Source organism: Pteropus alecto, unplaced genomic scaffold (assembly GCF_000325575.1).
Source record: "Pteropus alecto unplaced genomic scaffold, ASM32557v1 scaffold185, whole genome shotgun sequence".
Taxonomy (NCBI): domain Eukaryota; kingdom Metazoa; phylum Chordata; class Mammalia; order Chiroptera; family Pteropodidae; genus Pteropus; species Pteropus alecto.
In genome coordinates this window covers 4,400,924-4,423,296 of record NW_006438088.1, presented here as the reverse complement: position 1 = coordinate 4,423,296, position 22,373 = coordinate 4,400,924, and the positions used below count along the sequence as shown (strand labels likewise).

General features: G+C 38.0%; 1 protein-coding gene across 1 annotated transcript in view; it reads left to right on the top strand.

Moving 5' to 3' along the window:
* ZC2HC1B (zinc finger C2HC-type containing 1B) overlaps positions 1-21,247 on the top strand; it is a 33,527-nt gene extending 12,280 nt beyond the window's left edge. The window contains exons 5-9 of the mRNA XM_025049251.1: positions 505-643; positions 11,100-11,239; positions 14,471-14,579; positions 20,299-20,383; positions 20,823-21,247. Coding sequence (XP_024905019.1) covers positions 505-643; positions 11,100-11,239; positions 14,471-14,579; positions 20,299-20,369 — 459 coding nt within the window. The 3' untranslated portion in view covers positions 20,370-20,383; positions 20,823-21,247. The remainder of the gene's footprint in view (positions 1-504; positions 644-11,099; positions 11,240-14,470; positions 14,580-20,298; positions 20,384-20,822) is intronic.
* The last annotated feature ends 1,126 nt before the right edge of the window (positions 21,248-22,373 follow it).

The following is a 22,373-nucleotide window of genomic DNA, read 5'->3' as shown; positions in this document are numbered from 1 at the left end:
TCCCTAAGTACATTAAAGCCTCTTTCTGGCTCTCTGCCTTCATTTTTGCTTGATAGTGTAGTATAATGTCATGTAAGTATAATCCACCTTTACTGTTTTCTTTTTAATCATGCTTACTTAGATTTCCAAATGTATTTCAGATACTTTCCAGATGTGGCAAAAAAGAATCTTGTTTATATTTTCATTAGAGTAGCATTAAATCTAGCAATTCCCTTGGAAGAAAGTCACTTTTAATCTTACATTTAAGTCTTCCTTTAAAGTTTTGTAGTTTCTTTGTTTATCTGATTGTTATTTTGTGTTTTCCTTCACTACTGTGACCTGTGAATTTTATGACTGTATTTTCCAAACCTCTTTTAGTACTTTCGAAAAACAAATTCTCCTTTCTCTTCAAATTTCACAGGCCTGTTTCCTTCCTGTAAATACAAATCCCAGCTTTAAAAAAAAAAATTTTAATGGCGAGCTATGTACTTTAGGTTAGTATATGTTGGTTTTATTTTTTTATAGCCTCAACCCGTGAGGAAAGCTAACTGGAGACAACAACATGAAGACTTCATTAATGCAATTCGATCAGCGAAGCAGTGTACACTAGCCATTAAAGAAGGCCGACCTCTTCCACCTCCACCCCCTCCCACCATTAACCCAGGTGTGTGGCCAGTGTGGTTTGCTTTTGATATTTACTCTTAACCAATCGAGGCTATGATTTTTGACCCAATTATCATGCCTCGCTTCCTCCTATGCAGTCTAAAATTAACAACAACAATTAAATTATGTAAAAGTAGTTTTATCAAAAAACTTATCCTATTTTATTTTCAGCTCTACCAAAAGATTCTGTTTCCTCCTCTTTAACATCAGTGCATCACTGTCCACAGCCATACTACCCTAAATTGTGTGATCTCGGAAGCTAAGCAGGGTTGGCCCCAGTCAGTCCTCAGATGGGGGAACATCACTGTACCCAGTGTCATGGCATTACATAACTGCAGGGGACACAGTTCACGTCATGTGTTATGACAATGGAGCTGTGCAGAACCGTTTAAGTAGTTCTATAATGGCTTCCTAGTGTAAGATATAGACAGCTTCTTAATTTTTTTGAGATAAAATTCCCATAACATAAACTTCACCATTTTAACCACTTTACACTGTACAGTTTAGTAGCCCGCAACTTTTTTACCCTAAACTTGTTATTTTGAAAAATTTCAAATCTACAGAAGAGAGTAAGGAATAATACAATGATCACTCATATACTTTCCACTGAAATTTGACAAATGTTGACATTGTCATATTTTTTATCTCTCTTTTTTGGCAGAACTATTTGAAAGGAAGTTTCAAAATTCATAACACTAGCTGTTTCAGTATGCATTTCTTAAGCATAAATATATTTTTCCACAAAACCACAATACTACTGTCACACTGAATATATAAACTCATATTTTCCCAATTATCTTAAGAATGTCTTTTAAAGTTCTCTCCTCATTCCCCAGCCACAATCCAAGATTCGGTCAAGGTTTATACATTGTCTCTAGTCCCTTTTAATCCTGCACAACACCCTCGCTAGACCAATGATCTTTTACAATGTCTCATGTTCTGGATTTGTCTGCTTTTTTATAGTCATATTAGTGTTTAATGTGTTCTTCTATCCCCCATCTTTCTGTAAATTGGAAATTAGGGCTAGAGGCTCGATTAGATTAATATTAATCCCTTATCAGTTATAGGATTTTCAAATATCTTCTTCCATTTGATGAACTGTGTTTTCACTCTCCTGATGTTACCTTTTGATGCAAAAAAGTTTTTAATTTTAATCGTGTTCAATTTATCTTTCTTGTTGCCTAGCTTTTGATGTCAACCCCCCAAATTACTGCAAAATCCAAAATTGTAAAACTTTACCCCTATGTTTTATAGTTTTAGCTCTTACTCTTATACTTAGGTCTTTGACCCAGGCTGACTTAATTTTTGTATGTGGTGTAAGGTAAGATCCCATTGGAAGTTAAGTATGTAGTTTTATATGTGGTTATCTAGTTTTCTCAGCACTGTTTGTTGAAAAGACTGTTCTTTCCCCATTGAATGGTCTTGGTACCTTCATCAAAAATCAATTTTACCATATATGAGAGGATTTATTTCTGGACTCTATTCTATCCTATTTGTTTGTATGTCTATCCTGTTTTGATTATTGTAGCTTTGTAGTAACTTTTGAAAGCGGGAAGTGTGAGTCTCCCAAGATTGTTTTAGCTATTTGGGGAACTTTGAGATTCCACATGAATTTTTAGGATTTTTTTTTTAGTCTTTGAAAATACCATTGGAGTTTCGTTAGGGATTACATTGAATCTGTACATCATTTGGGTACTATTGTCATCGTAACAAAATTGTCTTATATCTATGAACACGGAATGTCTTTTCATTTATTTATGTTCTCTTAATTTCCATTAATAATGATTTATAGTTTTCAGTGTACAAATCTTTCACATCCTTGGTTAAATTTATTCTGAAGTATTTTATTCTTTTTGATGTTATTGTAAATGGAATTGTTAATTTTCTTTTGAGATTGTTCATTGTTACTGTACAGAAATGCAACTGATCTTTAAGCATCGATTTTGTATACTGCAACTTTGCTGTATTTTGTTTATTAGCTCTAGCAGTTGTGTTTTGGTGTGGATCCTTTAGGGTTTCCTACATATAAGATTACATCTTTTGTGAACAGAGATAATTTTACTTCTTCCTCTCCAGTTTGTCTGCCTTTTATTTCTTGTGTTTAAACCTTCTGGCTAGAACTTCCAATACTATATTGAATAGCAATGGCAAAAGCAGATATCCTTATCTTGTTTTCCATTGAGTAAAATGTTAGCTGAGGGTTATAACTGGCTATTTAAGCATAAATAACAGCATATTATGGAGATTATAACATGTGAAAGTGAAATGTGTGAAAACAATAGGACAAGTTTGAAGAAAATGAACATATATTGTTGAAACATTCATTCACATTATACGTGAATAGGTATAGTATTATTTGGAGGTAAGTGTTATCTCATAAAGATGCCTATTTTAAATCCTAGAGTAAACTCAAAATATTGACAAATAGCTAATAAGACAATATATGGAGTGTAGATAAAGTGGAAAAAAATCATTTCAAAAGAAGACAGGAAAAGAGGAAAAAAGGAACAAGGAACAGATGGGATGAAGAAAAACAGTAAGATAGTAGACTTAAACCTAATTATATGCACAATTGCATAGAAATGATGTAAATACTTTAGATAAAAAGCAGAGATTGTCAAACTGAATAATTAAGCAAAGTCCAATTATATATTTTCTACAAGGAACACACTTTAAATATAAAGACACAAACAGGCTAGGCAGGTGACAGAATGAGGAGGGTGGGTCCTGTGGGCCTGGAGAGCCGACACCCTCCCTAAGTGACAGCTGCTCCTGCTTCAGCAGGGTGATGCCTCAAAGGAACCTACATCCTGAGTTGCCAGATCTAATTTCTCAAAGGATGGCAGAAATGCAGGTTTCCTGATTTATAAATATTAGAAGCTCAGTTTTTTAGAATCCTCAAGTTCGAATCTCAGGTTAGAAGTCAAGCCATGGTTTTCCTTAGCAGGGCGATGAGGACCAGAAGGATTATAAGGACCCTTGCTGGGACATTCCGTGTCTTGATCTGGGCTGGTTACATGGGTGTGTGTGGCTCGTGAACATTTCATGGAGCCATAAACTTATGATTTGTGCCTTTCCTCTCAGATAAAAAGGTAAAGGCAAATAAACACCAGCAATGTCAAAACAACTATAGATTGGTGTGTTTAAAGCATGAGAAAAAATATACATGCAAATAATAATCATAAAACTGAAGTGGCTAATAGTAATATCAGGCAAAGTAAACTTCAAGGTAAGTATTATTGACAGAGATAATGATTAAAAATATATATTCATCCAGAAGAACTATCAGTTCTAAATGTTTATATATCTAGTAACAGATCTTCGAAGAACATGAAACAAAAACTGACAAAACTGGAAGGAGAAGTAGACAAATTCACAATCATACTTGGAGATTTTATCATTCCTTTCTTAGTAACATAAAATAAGCAGCAGGAAAATCAGTAGGGATAGAGAAAACTTGAACAATGGTATCAATGAGTTTGACCTAATTGACGTCTATAACCATAATGTGGCACGCAAGAACAGCAGAATACGGGTCAAGTACATATAGAACCTTCACCCAAGACAGACGAGGTGCAGGGCCACAAAGTGGGTCACACAGTAAGTCTAAAAGGATTGAAACCATGCAGACTATGCTATTTAACCACAATAGAATTAGAAATGAATGATGAAAATATATCTAGAAAATTCCTGAATATTTGGAAATTGACAACTTATTTCTAAATAACCCATGGATTTAAGAAGAAATTTCTAGAGAAATTAGAAAATATTCTGAACTGAATTGTAATGAAAACATAATTAAAATTTGTAGGATTCAGCTAAAGCAATGCCTAGAAAAGAAGTCGATAGCTTAAAAAGGGGAAAGGTTTAAATCAATTACTTTAAGCTTGTTCTTTAAAAAGTTAGAAAAAGAAGAACAAATTACACCTAAATAGAAAGAAGAAAATAGTTTCCTATCAGCAAAGGTGTCAGACAAGGATATATTTTATCTCCCGATTAGTTTAATCTGTATGCAGAACATATCATGTGAAAAACTGGGCTAGGCTCAGGAAGGAGGAGTAAAAAAATAGGTGGAAGAAATATCAATATCTTAAGATATGCAGATGGTACCATCTTATTGGCAGAAAGTAGTGATGATTTCAAACAACTTCTGATGAAAGTGAAAGAAGACAGTGCCAAAGCACGACTGCATTTGAACATCAAGATGACAAAAAACATGGCCACAGAAAAAAATGCACAATTTTAATGAAGACATCAAACAGATTATGAAGGTAGGTAATGAAGACATCATAATTGTTAAAGATTGTGCTTACCTCGGCTCGATCATCAATTCACAGGGAGACTGCAGCCAAGAAATCAAGAGAAGGCAGAGACTTGGAAGGGTGGAAATGGAAGAATTAGGAAAGATCACCAAGACAGAGATGTGCTGTTAGAGACCGAGCGAGGCCAAGGTCATCCACACCCTCGTAGTCCCAGTTGCTATGTATGGATGCGAAAGTTGGAGAGTAAAGAAGGCTTATAGGAAAATAATTGATTCATTTGAAATACAATGTTGGAGGAGAGCTTTATGGATTCCCCGGACCACCAGATAGACAAACAAGTGGATCCTAGAGCAAATTAAGCCTAAAACATCACTAAAGGCAAAAATCACAAAACTGAAGTTGTCCTACTTCGGGCACATCATGAGAAGGCAGGGCACTTTGGAAAAGATAGTAATGCTGGTGAAAAACAGAAGACATCAGGAAAAGGGGAAGACCAAATATGAGATGGATTTCCATAACAGAAGCCATAGGCAGGAGTCCACAGGAGCTGAGCCGGGCCGATGAGGACAGGGCATTGAGGACATCACTCATTCATAGGGTCACAGGAGTCAGAGCTGACTCAATGGCATGGAACACATAAGAAAATAGTAAATGTAATTCATTATATTAATTTTGTTGAAATTTGTTAAAATATTTTTAAATATTTTAATTTTTAAAAACATATGATCATCTCAATAGATATAGGCAAAGTCCATGACAAAATGCAACATCCATACATGTTTAAAAAAGAAAATACTTAGGTAGAAATAGAAGGGGACTTCCTTAATAAAGAACATTTTTGAAAAGTGTGTAGCTAACATCACACTCAATGATGAAAAGCTGAACATTTTCTCACTGAGATCAGGAAGAAAATAAGGATGAGCTTTCTGACCACTTCATTCAACACTGTGCTGGAGAGAGTACCCAGTATAATAAGGTGGGGGGAATATATATATATAACATATATGCTATATATACACATATAATTCATAGATCGAAGAGGAGAAAATGAAGTAAAACTACCTTTGTTCACAGATAGCATGCTCATGAATGAGTAAATATAGAATATCTTAGGAAACTATAAAAAAGCTACTTACCGGAATTAAAGTGAATTAACCAGCTTTCAGGATATAAGATTAATATACACAAGTGTATTGTATTTCCGTATACAGGCATCCACAACTGAAAAATGAAATTAAGAATACCACTTACAATAATGTCAAAACATTAAGTACTTAGGTATATATTTAAGAAAATATATGTTAGACCTATCAAATAAAAACCATAAAACATTGCTTAGTGAACTTAAAGAGGAACAAAATATATGGAAAGATATACCATTTTCATGGCTTGGAAGACTCAGGAAAGTGTTACGATGTCAATTCTCTTCAAATTGATCTATGGACTCAATGTAATTCTAATAAAAATTCCTGCAAGTTTTCTTTCCTGAGTAAGAATTGACCAGCTTTTTCTAAAATTATATGGAAATTCAAAGAATTTGCAATAGTTAAGATAATTTTGAAAAAAGAATATAATTGGAGGACATAGACTTGCCATCAAGTGTTACTACAAGGTTCCGGTAATCATGACAATTTGGTACTGGTGCATCAACTGAACAGAAAAGAAAATCTAGAATTAGACCCTCGTCCCCCATCTACAGGCAACTGATCTTTGACAAAGGTAATCCAATGTGGGCAAGGATAACCTTATCAACAAATCATGCTGGGATAGCTTGATATCAGTATGAGAAAAATGAACCTTGATCGTTCCACCATATACAAAAATTAATTCAAATGGATCATTGACCTAACATAAATGCTACAACTATAAATTTTCTAGAAAAAAATAATCTTGGATCTAAGAGTCAAGATGTCTTAGGCAGGACACAAAATATGCTAACAATTTTAAAAAAGGAAATTGATAAATCGAGTTTCACCCAAATTGAGAAAATCAGTTTTGAGAAACATCATTAACAGAATGCGAAGGCAAGCCACAGGCTGGGAGAAAATATTCACAGTACAAAAATTAGGCAAAGGATTCATATCAAAAATATATACAGAATTCATACAATGCAATAAGACAAACAATCCAATAGGAAAAAAAACGAGATGTACTTGAACAGACACATTAAAAAATAATGGCCAATAAGCACAAGAACAGATATTCAACCTGATTCTCATCAGGGAAATGTAAATTAAAACCACAGTGAGATATCACCACATACCCACTTGAACAGCTAAAATTAAAGACTGATAATAAGAAATGACTAAGATGTGGAACAACTGGAAGTCCCATACACTGCCAATGGGAGTATAAAATAGTACAGCCACTTCACACTATTTTCTTAAGCATACTTAACTGTACAGTAACTGCAATCTTAGGTATTTATGTAAAAAACTGAAAACATATCCTTGAAAATTAATGTTCATGGTAGTTTTATTTATATTGCATAAACTGGAAACAACTGGAAATGTTCATCAACAAGTAAATGGATAAACAAATTGTGGAATATTTACAAAATGGAATACAACTCAACAGTAAGAAGAAATTGCTACTACACATGCAGCAACATAAACGTCCCTGTTATATGAAACTATAGAATAGGCATAACATTTTTAGCGACAGGAAAATGGATCTTTGGTTGCTTGTGACTGGGTTTGGGAGAATATTGACTGAAAGGGGCATAAGAGTACTTTTTTCAGTGATGAAATTGTTCTATATTTAACTGGTGTCATTACACAAATGTATACATGTGTCAGAACTCATTGAATTGTACATTCAAAATAGGTGCATTTTACTGTATGTAAATTAGTCCTCAAAGTTCATTTTTAAAAGTAAAACAAACAAACAAAAAACCCTGTGTAATCATGCTATAAAATCATCTGGAAAATAAATCATCTGAACTTCTATAACAGAAATGATTTTAGTAAATGCTTCACTTTTTCTGGGTGCTAATGAAAAAGTGGTCAAAACAATGTGTTGTCTTAAGATTTTCAGTAAAAAGATTTTGATAATACTTTGGCAACAAGCTTCATATAACAAACACATCTTTTATGAGGAATAGTTCATTTTAATAGTAGAAGCTACAGAGTTGAATGGCTAGCTTATGGTTCTTTAGTTGAATAAGCGAAACCATGTCAGATGTCCTGCTATGTGGATTTCTGTCATTTTCACATTGGATTTAAAATGTGGAGATTATTGTTTTTTTTAAATAATTCACATTGTAAGGCCTCGTCAAACGTACATTTATTTCTCTGCTCTTTATATTTTCATGCTAAAATGTAGTTTATAATTCAGTTCACTCGTGTGTCCTTACTATAATTTTATGCACCAAACAAAATTATTATTTACAATAGCACATTTCATTAGTATTCAATTGTTTTGATTGTTCGGGCATCTTATATTAGCCCATATATATTCTCAGGCTTACGTACTAGAAAATGTGTAGAGACATAATTAGAGATATATATTATGGGCTCGTTTGCATGAGTTTGTAATAATTTTCATTTTTTTCAGCATGATTCTGTATTTCATGACTCAGTTTTTGTGACACGTATATATTTGTTCTAATTCTTACTGTGTTAAGTCTGCCAATCATTCAGTTTTCCGTGATGTGATAGTTAATGAGAAAAGTGACATTGAATATTTATGATTGGGATTTTCTGTGAGGCCTGGGACATTTGGTCACTATTTCAGAGGGCTATATAGACATGGGTAGTCAGCAAAATGCTTGCATTTTAAAATGATTGTTTTTCTACTTTAAATTTTTTTGAGATCTGACCATCTTCCACATAGTCTTCATACAAATTCACGTGTAGTCCAACTTTTAAAAACCATTATCTATTGAAATAAATAGTACATAAATAAATAGTACATAGTTATTTTTATGACATCGTTATTGATAGAGGAAGAGGAAACTCAGATTAAGACACGAGTCGTAGAACACGTAGCTCAGTCACGCTATGTTCAGATTATTGTTGCTGAAAAATACTTTTTCCATTCTCAGGGTATTTACCTCTCAGGGTATTTCCCTTCCTCTGCCCCTGTTAAGTCAGGGCTTCATGTCCCTCCTACGGGCTCCTGGAGGACCCAGTGCTTCCTAGTTTCGCAGCTTACTGCACAGAATGGTACCTCTCTGCTGCTTTGCCTAGTCCTTCGACTTGTCTCTTCTAGTTGTTTTTGTTGACAGGGAAATACACTTCAACTTTGTTGTCTCCATGGTGGCTTATGGTCCAAACACACAGAAGGGTAGCGATGGATGGACAAGTGAGGTTAGGGAAGCATCACAGCCGTTGCCATAATCTCTGTCTTTGCCTGAACTGATTAGGGGTCACGGTAACAGCATTTTTAATATAAGCCGTGACTTTTCAGCTGGTGAGACTGAAGCTGTTCCCACCAAGCCAGGAGCCGAGCCCTTGACGGTTTTCTACAGCATTGTGAGTTTCATGTGATAATGGCACTTTCTATTTCACTTTTTCTAAGCAGTTTCATTCTGGTTTGGTAATTGGAAACACAACCTTGCCAGACCTGTTTCTTTATAGTACTAGTATGTTCTACCCCGCCCACTGTGCCGAGCCCTAGTGTGGATTATTTTAGTTAACTTTCACAACAACCCGATGAAAGAGGTGATATGTAGGTACTGGGGAAATTGAAGCTTAAGGAGGTTGAGAAACTTGCCCAAGTTCACACACATAGCAAGTGAGGAGCTGGGGCTCAAAACCAGTCAGGCGGGTTGCAGAGCCTTCATCATTTCCCAATGCTGTCCTATTTTATTTTTTTCAAGAAATTTATCACTGTGGGAAAATGTTGTTTCTGTATTAGAATGCCTAGTCCTTGATTACAGAACCATGTATCCCCAAGTATAAAACAGTGCCTGACACATAATAGATGTTCAATATGTATTTAATCAATGATTAAGTATTGCCTTCTAGAGTGTGAAATAAAAGGTTTGGTTAAGCGCTAATCACTTATTTCATTCTAATTTCTTCCAATTCTTACATTGTATGAGTATTCATTTTAGGAAATGATTTCTTAAACTGGAAAGCTCCCCAAACTGCCTAAAAGGAAACCTTCAGGAGACTCTTAACTTTGAAGAAATCATCGCCTTAAACATTTACCCACATAGGTAGGAATTTTGACTCCACGCTAACCCAAACTTCCATACAGAGTTCAAGATCGCTGCTGTGTCAGATCCTTCCTGGGCGGAAAGTTATTCTCTTATGTTGCTCCTATCCACCTTGTTATCCCTTAAGAAAAGTTGCCTAAAACCAAACCAAACCAAACCGACGCCTCTGCTTGCTTTAGAGGGGTAGGCTCCAACCTGGCTTTGCTGTGAGCATCTCCACGTTCTAAGCTGACCTGGGATCTTTCTCACTTCCCATTTCTCTCACTGTCTAGTAATTGCACATCAGAGCCAAGCTGAGAACACTGGGTATTTCGCAGAACCAGAGAGGACCTACCGCCTACAGAGCTGCCTGGGAGGTTATAACCCTGGAAGCTGAGCTGTTTCTGGAGCCATTTTCCAATCACCCCTCCTTTTCCTTTTCTCTTTTTTGAATCCCTGCCTTTTTCCCTTTTCCTACCTCCTTCCTGAATGTATTATTTTCCTCCTCACTCCGGAGTTCGGAGAAAAACATCGAGCAGTGCAGAAGCAGTGTGTCTTTCTGCCAGGGACACTGGTTTCAAATCCCATCCCCCAAACCCACATTTTGAAATATCTTCTCTCCCTCTGTAGTGCCATAACTCCTGTATGACTTTCTGTCCCACCCAGTACCACAACGTGGGCTTTTGCATCTTGTATGTCCTTCAGGATCATCGATACTAACATTCTGTGATTCTAGGACTACTTTTTTTCTGTAAGCATCCACTAAATACATTTAATTGGAATGTTCCTAAGTATAATTAATTTTCTAAAAAACATATTGTGTAAACATTTTAAGGGCACACTCTTAATTGAAATAAGTACATAGGTAGCACGATTTTCCCCTTCCATGGTCTTTATTTGAGTCCTCACAAGCCTCCCCTCTGGAACAGGCTGTCTCAAACCAGAGTTTGAGATCTTGTTCTTTCAAGTTGGAGCAGAGTCCATATCCTATGTTATTTCATTTCAGAGTTATTTTTGAAATGCTAATTGCCTCTTATTATCTTTATATTCAGATTATATTCAATGCCCATATTGTATGAGGAGGTTTAATGAAAATGCAGCAAATCGACATATCAATTTCTGCAAGGATCAATCTTCTCGTCGAGTCTTTGATCCAGCCCAGACAGCAGCCAAGTTGGCATCCAGAGCCCAGGTAAATCTCTCTCCCTAGGTGTTGGATCTTGGGCCCTTGCATGCCTGAGGCAAGTAGGTAGAGTTTGATGGGGAACCTAAGCTACCCATCCTGAGAAAATGTAAGGATCGAGATAGCTGGTCACTGTCACTCATTCTCATGGGAATTGGCTCCTTTTGAGTTTCCAGCTTATAATACCTTTGAGTGTTGTAGAAAAAGTAGGAAGACTTGAATATATAAGTAGTGTTTCTATAATATTATAGTATTAAACTCTGTCCAACAGTGGTTATCAGCCTTAACGACGCAGAAAAGAATTATGACGCTGAAGTGAAGCTGGCCTGAGTGGAGGAAGCTGTCGCTCCTACAGGCCATGCGATTTGCTCTGTAGGAGAGGAGTCTTCAGCCTTTTATTTAAAGCTACAGAATCAGCAAGTTAAAGTGGACAAATGGAAGCAACTGTTACAATTAGGTACAAATAAGTAAAATGACAAGTTGACCAGGAAGACAAAGATGTATAAAAACAGAACTAGAGCCAGCAAACAGCTCTACAAACATCAAAGGTCCCAGGGACATAACTTACAGTATAGCATAAAAACTATTAGTTTTATAAACATGCCTCAAACACCAAGAAAAGATTAAACTGGTTCACATACTTAAGAGTATGAAACATGTTCGGAAAGAGTTCCATGAAATCCAGCAGCGAAGAGGGTGGGACTCTCTCCAATAACACATATCCCACGGACTCTGGGTTCTGAGCTCTGTCTTCACACATATTAGACATTTACTGAAAATCTGCTCTGTACCAGACACTGCTACGTGCTGGCTGATCAAGGATTTGTAATTCAAAGGAGGCGGCGGCTTTGGAAACAGTGCAGCAGGCAGGAGTGGTAGCTGACTAATACAGGAGCCCAGTGGAGGAAGAGGCCAGTGGGATTCACGGACAGCTTCAAAGAGGAACAAACGTTTTCCCCTTAAATATCAAATGGGTTCGCCGGCCTAGAGCTGGAGTTGAGAACCACATTGTGGACAAAAGGTCCAGCCTGTGGCCTGAAGAGCCCTGCTGGAAAGACTAGAGCATAGAGCGCTGCGGGGGGTGGTGACGGGGTGGCACAGGCAAGCAGGACGGCATCAGATCTCAAGCTGGGTCAGGGAGGAGGAAGAGAGGGATTAAGTGGATAGATGCCCTCAAAGCTGAGGCGGCCAGCCCGAGGGCCTGGAAGCAGGAACTGTGAAGTCCGCGGGGACCCAGAAAGTCCTTCCCATCTTTCCATCTCACCTTTTTTTCCTACTGTGCTTCGCTTCCTAGTCTCTCTGTATACGGCCTTTCTTGGCTTTTCTGTCCAGTTGTCTATTATCAGCCTCACGTGTCCTTCTCTAGGCAGCGTAGACCGGTTGGGCAGTGTAGACTGAAGTGACATGAGATTGGTGTTTTAGAAAGATCGCTTTTGCAATTAGAGTTCGAGATGAGTTGGTGGGAGAGCAGCAACAGGGACAGGATGAGGGTCTGGGACCAGAGGACTGGCGGTCGGGGAGTAGAGGGAGAATTTAGGAAATAATTGATGGGACTGAGAAGGTGATTAGATAGAGGATAAAAGAGGATCAAGGTTGACAAGAAAGTTTTGAGCTCCAGAGCTTAGGCAGATAATAATACTAACCAGCCAGATAAAGAAACACAGGAGGGAGGGAGGAGAAAGGTGTGTTGGTGGAGGAGGCAGGGTGGTTATGAAAAATAGAGTTGTAGAGATTCAATCTTTACACCTGAAATAGTATGAGAAGCAGTGCAGTGTAGAAAGAGCCCAGATTCTGCGATCAGTAGTCAGGGTTTGACTTTCAATTCCATAATTTATTGAGTGTAGGTAAACGTGGACAAGCTACTTAAATTCTCTGAGACTCACTTTAATCGGTACCTTAAGTCAAGTTGTGGGGAAGATAATAGATAGTATAAGGACCTTCACATAGGGGGTCCCTCCTCCTTTCCTCTTTTCCCGTTACCTCGACTTCCTTCCCCTCTCTGGTGGTCCTTTCTCGTAGGTAGGAGAGGTACCACAATTTTGAGGGGATGCGACTGCTTTGGGCTCGAATTCAACTTAGTTTTGAAAAGGTTTTCTGAGTAAAATTTTACTTATACTTTCTAAAGCAGTAAAGGGTGCGGTACATTTCTTCGAATGATCCTTCTGACCAGTCCACGAAGTTAGTGGGGATTTAGTGGGGCCAAAGGGAGCACTGGGAAGCAGCAACGGAAGTGCTTTTTATTCCTGAAGGAGGCCAGCTGGCCGTCCTGAGTGTAACCAGTGACTTGGCCCCGTTCCTCTCCTTGTTTTCCAGAACTAAGTGGTGATTGGGAACACAGAAGAAAAATTGCTTGCTTGCTGAATTGCTTGCTTTCTCAGTAAACTCGCTGCCCAGTGGATCTGAACGGCAGCGCTTGTTCCCCTGATGCCAGCTTCGCCCTGCCTCATAGTGAAGCTTATTCAGAAGTGGAACAAAAAGGGAGGGGCGGTTTCAGTTTGAAGGGCTGCTAACAGCACAGCTGAAGTGTGTTTCTATTTTAAACATAATCGACTTTTTAAAAAGTGTTATACCCTTAACCAAAAGAGACCAATATGGGCCTCTGAAAATAGCTTTCTTTGTCTGAATGGGGATGAGCTGCCTGCTATAATCTCATAGCTGTCCTTGCCCAAGTGAGAATTCTCATTCTGAGTAAGGTTATCTTTAGGTAGTTCCCATGGAGATGTTGGTGGGATCAGCAGCAAGGTAAAAAGTAGCTCCCAAGGAACCTTCTGGTCCTTATTCCACATTAATATAACTATTCTGCTGTTGCTCCTTAGCGGGGAGGGGTGTGGTGTGGGGATGTTGGAATTCCATGTTTAAAACATTTGCTGCCTGCCAACGTCTGTTTTTCTTCTCTGTTCATGTACTTAAAAACAAAATCATCTTCAAGTGCAATGAAAAACTAAAATGTTCCATAACTATCTTTATTGACATTAAGTGATTTCTGATGTCACCGTGCGACTAATGTTGCAGGATTAACATATCACCATTCCCGCAAAGGCCTGACTATGGAATGAAGGCTCCAAATCCCAGACAGTGAGGACAGGAACCAGGTTACCTAAGGTGCAGGGTGTGCATGTCCCTTTCCCCTGGGTGCAGTAGGTCCCGGGAGAAGACTCTGATCTGCTGCTAGTTAAGTGGAAACAGCTTCACTCTTGTGTGCTACCTGACGTTATGGAACTGTTCCCTCTCTCTCTGTAGGGTAGGGTGCAGATGAGTCCGAAGAAAGAACCGACGGTAACCAGTGCCGTGGGTGCTCTGCTACAGAACAGGGCCCTTGAGTCCACGAGTGTGGTCCCACCCAAACCAGGTGAGTCGGAGTGAGCATCTCAACCATCAAATGACTGGGGAGCACTGTTGGCTTTGGGATTCATCGGCAGCCAGCAAAAGCGATGACATCTAATGCTGCTTTTGGATATAAAGATACGTGGGTTTGTTTGAGGTTAAAACTTGCTTACCAAGAGGAAATAGTTCCTAATTTAGCAGGACTAAGTAACTCTGACAATATACAAAGTCAGATCCGACGACAGCAGCAGGGTCTAGAACCATCATTTTTTGATCTAGTAAAATTGAAGAGAGATGATGATTTGGAGATAATAGCGTGTCAGATGTGTTTGAAAATAAGGGAAGAAAATGAAATCATTATCTCAGAGAGATAGCTGTACTCCCATGATCATTACAGCATTTTTCAAATAGCCAAGATACAAAAACAACCTAAGTGTCCATTGACGAATGAATGAAAATGTGGTATGTGTGTACACACAAACACACACACACACACACACACACACACACACACACACAATGGAATATTATTCAGTCATGAAAAAGAAGGAAATCCTGCCATCTGTGACAACATGGGTGGGCATCGAGAGCATTATGCGAATAGAGCTAAGTCAGATAGAGAAAGACAAATACTGTGTGATCTCACTGATAGAGTTAGAATCTAAAAAAGTCAAATTCATAAAAACAGAGAATTTAATGGTGATTAGCAGGGTGGGAGTGGGGAGGGAGAAATGGGGAGATGTTGATCAAAGGATACAAACTTCCAGTTATAAGATGGGGAGCTAACATACAGCGTGGTGATAATAGAGTATTACATCCTTGAAAGTTGCCAAGAGAACAAATCTTAAATGTTCTCACCACCACACACGCAAAAGGTAACTATGTGAGGTGACAGGTGTTAACTTACTTTCATGTGATAATCATTCCACAGTATAGTCCTATATCAAATCATCACTTTTTACACCTTAAATTTATACAATGTTATATTCAATAAGGCTGGAAAAAAAGAAAAAGGGGACTTGCCTTCCTAGAACTAAATAATTTCTTCAAAGTTTCAGAAAAGCACAGCCACCATTACAGTACTGACTGTATATGAGGTCCATTTCATTTACTCCTCACAATAATACCCCAAATGTTTTAATCTGCATTAGGGGAAACCGAGGCTCAGCAAAGACGTGATTTGCTCAAAGCACACAACTGGTAAATAGTAGAGCTGATTTAAATATTTATTGTGCTCTCCCTTTGTGTTGAGCTTCATTAATAAATGTGGTATTTTTATTTATGGTCAGCATACACTATGAAGGCAAGATGAATTCATTCATGATCCTATGACACCTCTGATCAGGAGTCTTATTTTGAAAGTATTATCAGAACCAGAGTAAGAACTGCCAGTCTCACAGTTCATAAAGTAACAACACAAGAAAGTTTATTATTAGTTTTTAAATTCTTCATGAGTTGCTTATCAAGGGTTAAAATTTGAATGGATATTTTAAAATGTCCCCATAGCCCTATACACACAAGTCACTAGTTTTTTTCCTGATCTGTGAAAACTTAACAACGAGGTAGGTTTTAGTTTTCACACACACAAAAATAGTAATCAGTAGATATGTATTTGTTTGGTAAGACTTTCACTAACGAGCTCTTTGTTAGCTATAATGTAATTTCTTTGCATTATGGTTTATTTTCTTATTTTTTCAAAGAATATATTATAATACTTCTAGTAAAAAGCACTCCTTTGAGTTTGAGGTCAAAGCTTATTTGCCAAGAGGGAATATTTCTTGGCTCTCCAGGACTAGATTCCTTTCAGCGTGCAAAGTCCAGTCCGAGGACAGCAACGGAGAATAGGACCTTCGTTCCTTGGTCTGGTAAACTTGGAAAGAGATTGGAATGGGAGAGGACAGCACATCAGGTGTAGTGTTGAGAATAAGAAAAGAGTTTCTTTCTTTGAACGAAATGATTTCTTTAAAACAGCTGCAAGGCATAAGTGTCCTCAGAAGTCATGTATCTCAGTGCATTAAGCCAGACGTCATAATGACACCATTCGGATAGTAGAAAAGAGATTAGGAGGCCAGTAGAAAAGAGATTAGGAGGCCAGTAGATCTAAGCAAAATGGTAATACTTTTGTTTATGACTAGTTAATGGTGTTTTGTAACCACTTGCGATGTTGCTAAGTAAAAGGCACAGTTCTGAACATGGCCCACACTAGGTTCTATGCCACCACCTGACCTCGCCTTCCACTGCTTCCTCTCGGTCCAGCTCCAGCGGCTTCGGTGCTGTTCCTGGAACATACCAGGCAACCCGGGGGCAGGGTCTTCGCACTGGCTGCTCTCACTGCTGAAACCCCAAGCACTCCACTGCTGAGTCGCACTGCCCCCTCCTTCACTCCCTCTGGTTCTTTGCTGACTGTCATCTTCACAGTGAGAACTTCCAACCTCTGTTCTTAAGGTTAACAAGCCCTCCACAATGCCCTTTGCAGTTTTTAAAAATGGAATTTGTCACCCTCTAATATTCAACATATATTTGGCTGTCCCCCACTAAAAAAAAAGAATTGTAAGTTTTAAGAAGGCAGGGATCTATCTACTTTGTTTTTTTTTTTTTAATTGTACTGCTGTATTCCTCCCTGTTAGGATTGTTCACGGCACATGTGAGGTGTTCAATAAATACTTTTTGAATTGAATGATGGGAGAAAGTAGGTATCTTGCTTCTATAATTTCTCACTTAAATCATTGTCATATGAATAGCATTGTCATGTTAATTAGCTTTAAGAGATAGCTTTTTCCTTTATTTCAGGCTTAAGATGCATTTTTAATTTATTATTCTTTCCTGTGGCCTTACCTGCTTACATTTAAAAACTAAAATCAGCGTTAGCGTGCCTTTAAATTAGTCACATTTCGTTCAGAACTATTCTGAGAAGGAAGCAGAAGTATATTAGGGGGGTGTGAATTCTCAGAAATGTTTAAGGCTGGGAGAAAAAAACCTATGCTAATGGAAACAGGCCCATGTGTGAAACATTCGCATCTACTATCCATTTTTTTTTTCTGGTCGTCATTCATCTATTTGTAATATGAGGGTCTTTCTAAGATTGCTGTTGTTGTTGAGCTTTGCTGTATCTAGATTGACAATCGGTAGTTTAGGCCACTCGGTGTCATTTGCCCTCCACAGTGAAGCCTATTATTGTCTTTCCTCTAGCTGGTAGTTAACCTCCCCAAAACTCTGGCTTTCGTTCTTCAACTCTCTCTTGTAAAATATGCATTTAGTATCTCCTGCGTATAATACTTTTTTTCTAAATTCACAGTCTGGGGAGATTCATGTGTGTAAGTCACAATCCTTATCTACCCCAGAGTCTTATGAGAAGATATGCTTGAACAGGAAAATATGCTACAAGAGAGCCTGTGATGTTTTATGAAGCTGACACACAGCTGCCATGGTTGTTTCTTATGCCCACGGAGTCTTAAAAGTCTAGCGGGGAGAGCAGTCAATACTTAACAGTGGAATGTAAACTAATATTTTACAGTGGGATGTAAAAGTCCTAAGGGAATAGAAGAAAGATCAACTGTGCCTGGGAGGCTTTCTGGATGGGGTGACCGTCTAAGAGAGGGGAGCTCGGTGAAGGCGGAGGCATTTGAGATGAGCTTTCAGGATGAGCTAGATGTTGACCAGTGGAGAAAAGTTGCAAAAGGAATGAGCAGTTTGAAGGTGAGAATGCAGAGGACAAACTGAAGAGACAGTTTGGGGTGTGAGTAGAAATTAGAGTAGAAGGCTGGCCCTAGAGCCAGGAGGGCCATCGTTTCTCGGGGAGGTGCCCAGGCTCTTAATGTCGATGCCGTATAAGTAAGCCGGTGATGATGGCCTGGGAACTGCTTGTCTCTAGCTACCTTAAGTTAGCCTGCCAGATTTCTTTTGAGAAAAAGCATTTTTTAAAATTATCGTGTCAGAAATGAATGCTTACTGTAGGAAATACTGGAAAATGAAGTATAAAGAAAAAAATCCATAATTCCACACCCTGACAGGACCACTGTAAATGCTGATATCGTTTTCCATTTTTTTCCTATTTAATATTCTTTATTTTCAGTTTTCCTTTTATCAAAGTTAGAATCATAGCCCGTGAACACATCCTGAGTTTTTTTTTTCACTAACAAATTTTGAACATTTCCCTATGGCAAAGAATTTCCTTAAAAACATAGCATCATAATGCAAGAATACAAATGTAATTTAGTTATTTTCCTAATGTTGAACACGTAGGTTGTTTCTACTTTTTTTGCTATAATAAATAACTCCCTTCTTCATGGACAGCAGTCCACACTTAATTGTTTACTCTTCTAAGCACTTCAGCTCTTAATCTTCATTCATCCTCACAGTAACGCAGGGAGGTAAATGTATCATTCACATCCCTAGTTTATAGATGAGGAAATCACAGAGGAGTAAAGCAACTTGCAAAAGCAATTTAATAGGAATGGTTAGAGCCATTGTCCGCTTTGGGAAACTGGGTCAAAAAATATAGACAATAAGGAGATAGTTACATATATAGTTTAAATGTATATTATATATCATATTATTTCTATTTATTCTTATAAATATATATATATTTATAAATATATAAAGCAGGAAACTGCTTTAGAAAAAGGTATGGCTCTTCCTTTATTTCCACAATGATTCTAATGTTCGGATGGGAAATGAGTGTATAGCCTAGTCAGCAAAAATCTACTGGTGGCTATTTTCTCAAGGGTTTTGATAAGAGCGACTGATTTGCAGGGAAGGTACCTCTGAGCTTCAGCTTTTCCAGCACCTTTATATAGAGAGACAAAGACCACACCACTATGAAGGTGCAGTTCTGGTTTTCAGATCTGTACCACTTCATGTGTTTAGTGAATTACATTTTATAGCTTTGTCGGGCAGGCTTGGCTTTCATTTCTGGAGCCAGCGGGTTTGATCAAGATAAGCAGCTTCTCTGCACTAGCATCCCTTCCTTACCTAGCTTAATTGTGTAGCAAATATAGTGAGTATTGAAGGGTCATTTTATCCTTTGGAAGAAATGAAATTTGTGGATCTTTGGGTAAAATGAGCACCGAAAGCTCTTTCTATTCCTATGTCCATTGATAGTTTGAGTCGTAGTTTCCCTGGGTTGTTTGGTTACTCCTCCTTCATAAAACACTCATTGGAGACCTCTGAGACAGAAGAGACTTATTCCTTTTTACAAAAAAAAAAAAATGGTTTCTCTGAGAATTCTGTCCCACACCACGTGGTCCAAAATAGACTATGGTGTGCCTATTTCTATATGCTCCTACCTCTCTATACTTAACAGAGCTGCTGGAGACAAAGACAAAGAACCCTATTTGTGAAACGAGGCCATCACTGTGTAAATAATCCCTGAAAGGGGAGGCATCTCATGCTTCCATAAGGCTTATCAGACCCATGCTAGCATAAGAGCGGGCAGAGAATTGTGAAGACGTGAAAACCGAGGCAGCTGTGGGGAGAGGTGTTGGGAGTCGGCGGGCATAAACGGTGGCCCCCTGAGGTGGTGGTCAAAAGGCCTGTCCATGGGTAAGCAAAGGGGGGAGAAAGCTCCTGAGACCGTCCCTGGTTTTCCTTATTTTTTTGGCCCAGGATGGAGACTTGAGTATTTGTCTATAGCTACAAAACAAAACGGGATACAGACTTTGAATCCAATGTGAGGATTTCATAATCATTCTTTTTTTCTCGCTGTTTGCTTTTACATAATAACAAATCTGTTTATGTCTGCAAAGGATTAGCAGTGGACCCTGCTTCTGGAGCAAAACTCAGACAAGGATTTACTAAATCTTCTAAAAAAGATTAACTCCTAGAGGCCAGGTAAGAAAAAAAAAAAATTAACCTCTAATCCAGGTGTTGCTGGTCATCCAATGTGCAAGACAGTTAATGAGCCTTAAAGGGAATGAATCCATAACTGACAAACCAAAGAGAAATGTGGGCAAATCCTTAGTTATGATAGTGAAATGTATACTCTTGAAACTTACTCATTTGTTAAAAATATAGTTCAAAAATGATACTTGTTGATTCTTAACAGGAAAGGGGAATGTTTTTTTTATTTTGACCTGGCCCCTTTTTCCAAACATACTGCCCCCCAAAAAGGGAAGTTCCTTCAATTGAGTGGAAGAGGATTGGTATGATGTTGGAGACTTTTTCGATATTGTGAATTGTTTAAAATAACTAGAATTTAAAGAGGCCCATTTAACATTCTCAGTGTGGAAATAATGATGCTCTAATAAATGCCTTTTCTTTCTGCTTTCAGACTGGGTCCCTGAAACTCATCAGCCTGGATGGCTCCGCACCCAGTATTGCACCTCGGTACATGTCTGTTTACACAACTATGATTCCTCTTGAGACATCATGTGTAACAAGTAAAAACTAGCTTCAAATTTTCTTATTTACTTCCTTCAAAATATTCAAAACAAAATCGTTAAACGACACATTAACCTGTGTGATAATGCTTGATTTAAAGATGCACTTGAAGCATTTTTCTAATTGGACATTTAATAGGCTTTTCAAGAAAATGTTGCTTTGATATTAGAAATTTTTAGAGAAAGTCTTTGGAATGCTAACATTATTTACTTAATAAGAAAATCATTTTTTACTTAGCTTCATTCTACATACTGGCCATGAAATCCCAACTTTGCTATTTGCTCCTAAAAAGCATTAAACTATCAATAGTAATGACTCCTATTTTAAATGTCCATCTGTATACCATGTAGAATTGTCTCATATACACCAGTGCACAGTTGGTCTTTGGAGAAAAACACTGCAGTGGAGGCTACAGGTTACAGTAACCTTCCCACTCTGTAGAAAGGATGCTCTACGTGGCCCCACATTATTTATTGATCATGGCCAAATCAGAAGTGAACTGTTCATCTCACCATTGGTTTATATAGCTCCAATGGGAGGTGCTAGCTCTACTATTTTTTTGTTACCCTAAGGGTTTATAAGCTCTTTTTGTAGGATCATTTATATTTAACTTATGCTTTTTAATCTAATAATTTTTATTTTTTCTTAAACTCAGAGAATTATAATTAGGAATTCATTAAAATCCATTTTTTCCTAAGTAGGAGAACCCCAAGCTACTCCTACTTGTAGTGTGGCAAACACAACATCTGAAACGCTTCTGATCTGTACTTTGGGGATCAAATGCTATGTTTTATGCTCAGGTAAATCAGGTACGTGTCCTGGAAATGAATGAAAACTACTAGGCCATGTAAAAGGATTTGCGTAAGCTTCCATAACAATCTCGTGAGGCTTTATTAACTGGGGTGAGCCATTACTCTCTCCTGCCTCTTTGCTCTTGCTCTGGGAAGACTGCCTTCCCTTGGAGAGGTGAGAGGAGATATGGGAATTCATTTAGAGATCCCAGAGCTTTGGGTTCCTAGTGATGAGGTAACCTATGTCCCTTTGTCTTATTTCCTACCCTCAGGTTAAACTGTAGTTTAAGCATCTACCATGTCAGTTCCACATGTGACAGCCCAGTCCCAGGTAGCTTGTCTGAAATGCCTCCGGCCCTTTACTATCATCATCACTGGTAAGGGCTGTGAGCAACGGTTGTTCACATTTGGCTAGCAGGCTTCTTTGATGGACAGATGAACTCAAGGCTTCCCTTTCTCTACCTCCCACCACCCTATTGAGAGGTAAAACAAAAATAGACTTGTCAGATTTGGGGGAGGGGGGCAAAATACTTCCCGAAGAAATCCCAATAAGGAATAAGTAAATTTCTAATTTGTGCTAGATATTAATGGTGAATGCCATTGTAAAACTAGCCCAGGGTAGACTAAACCTTAGTAGTTACTATTCTGAC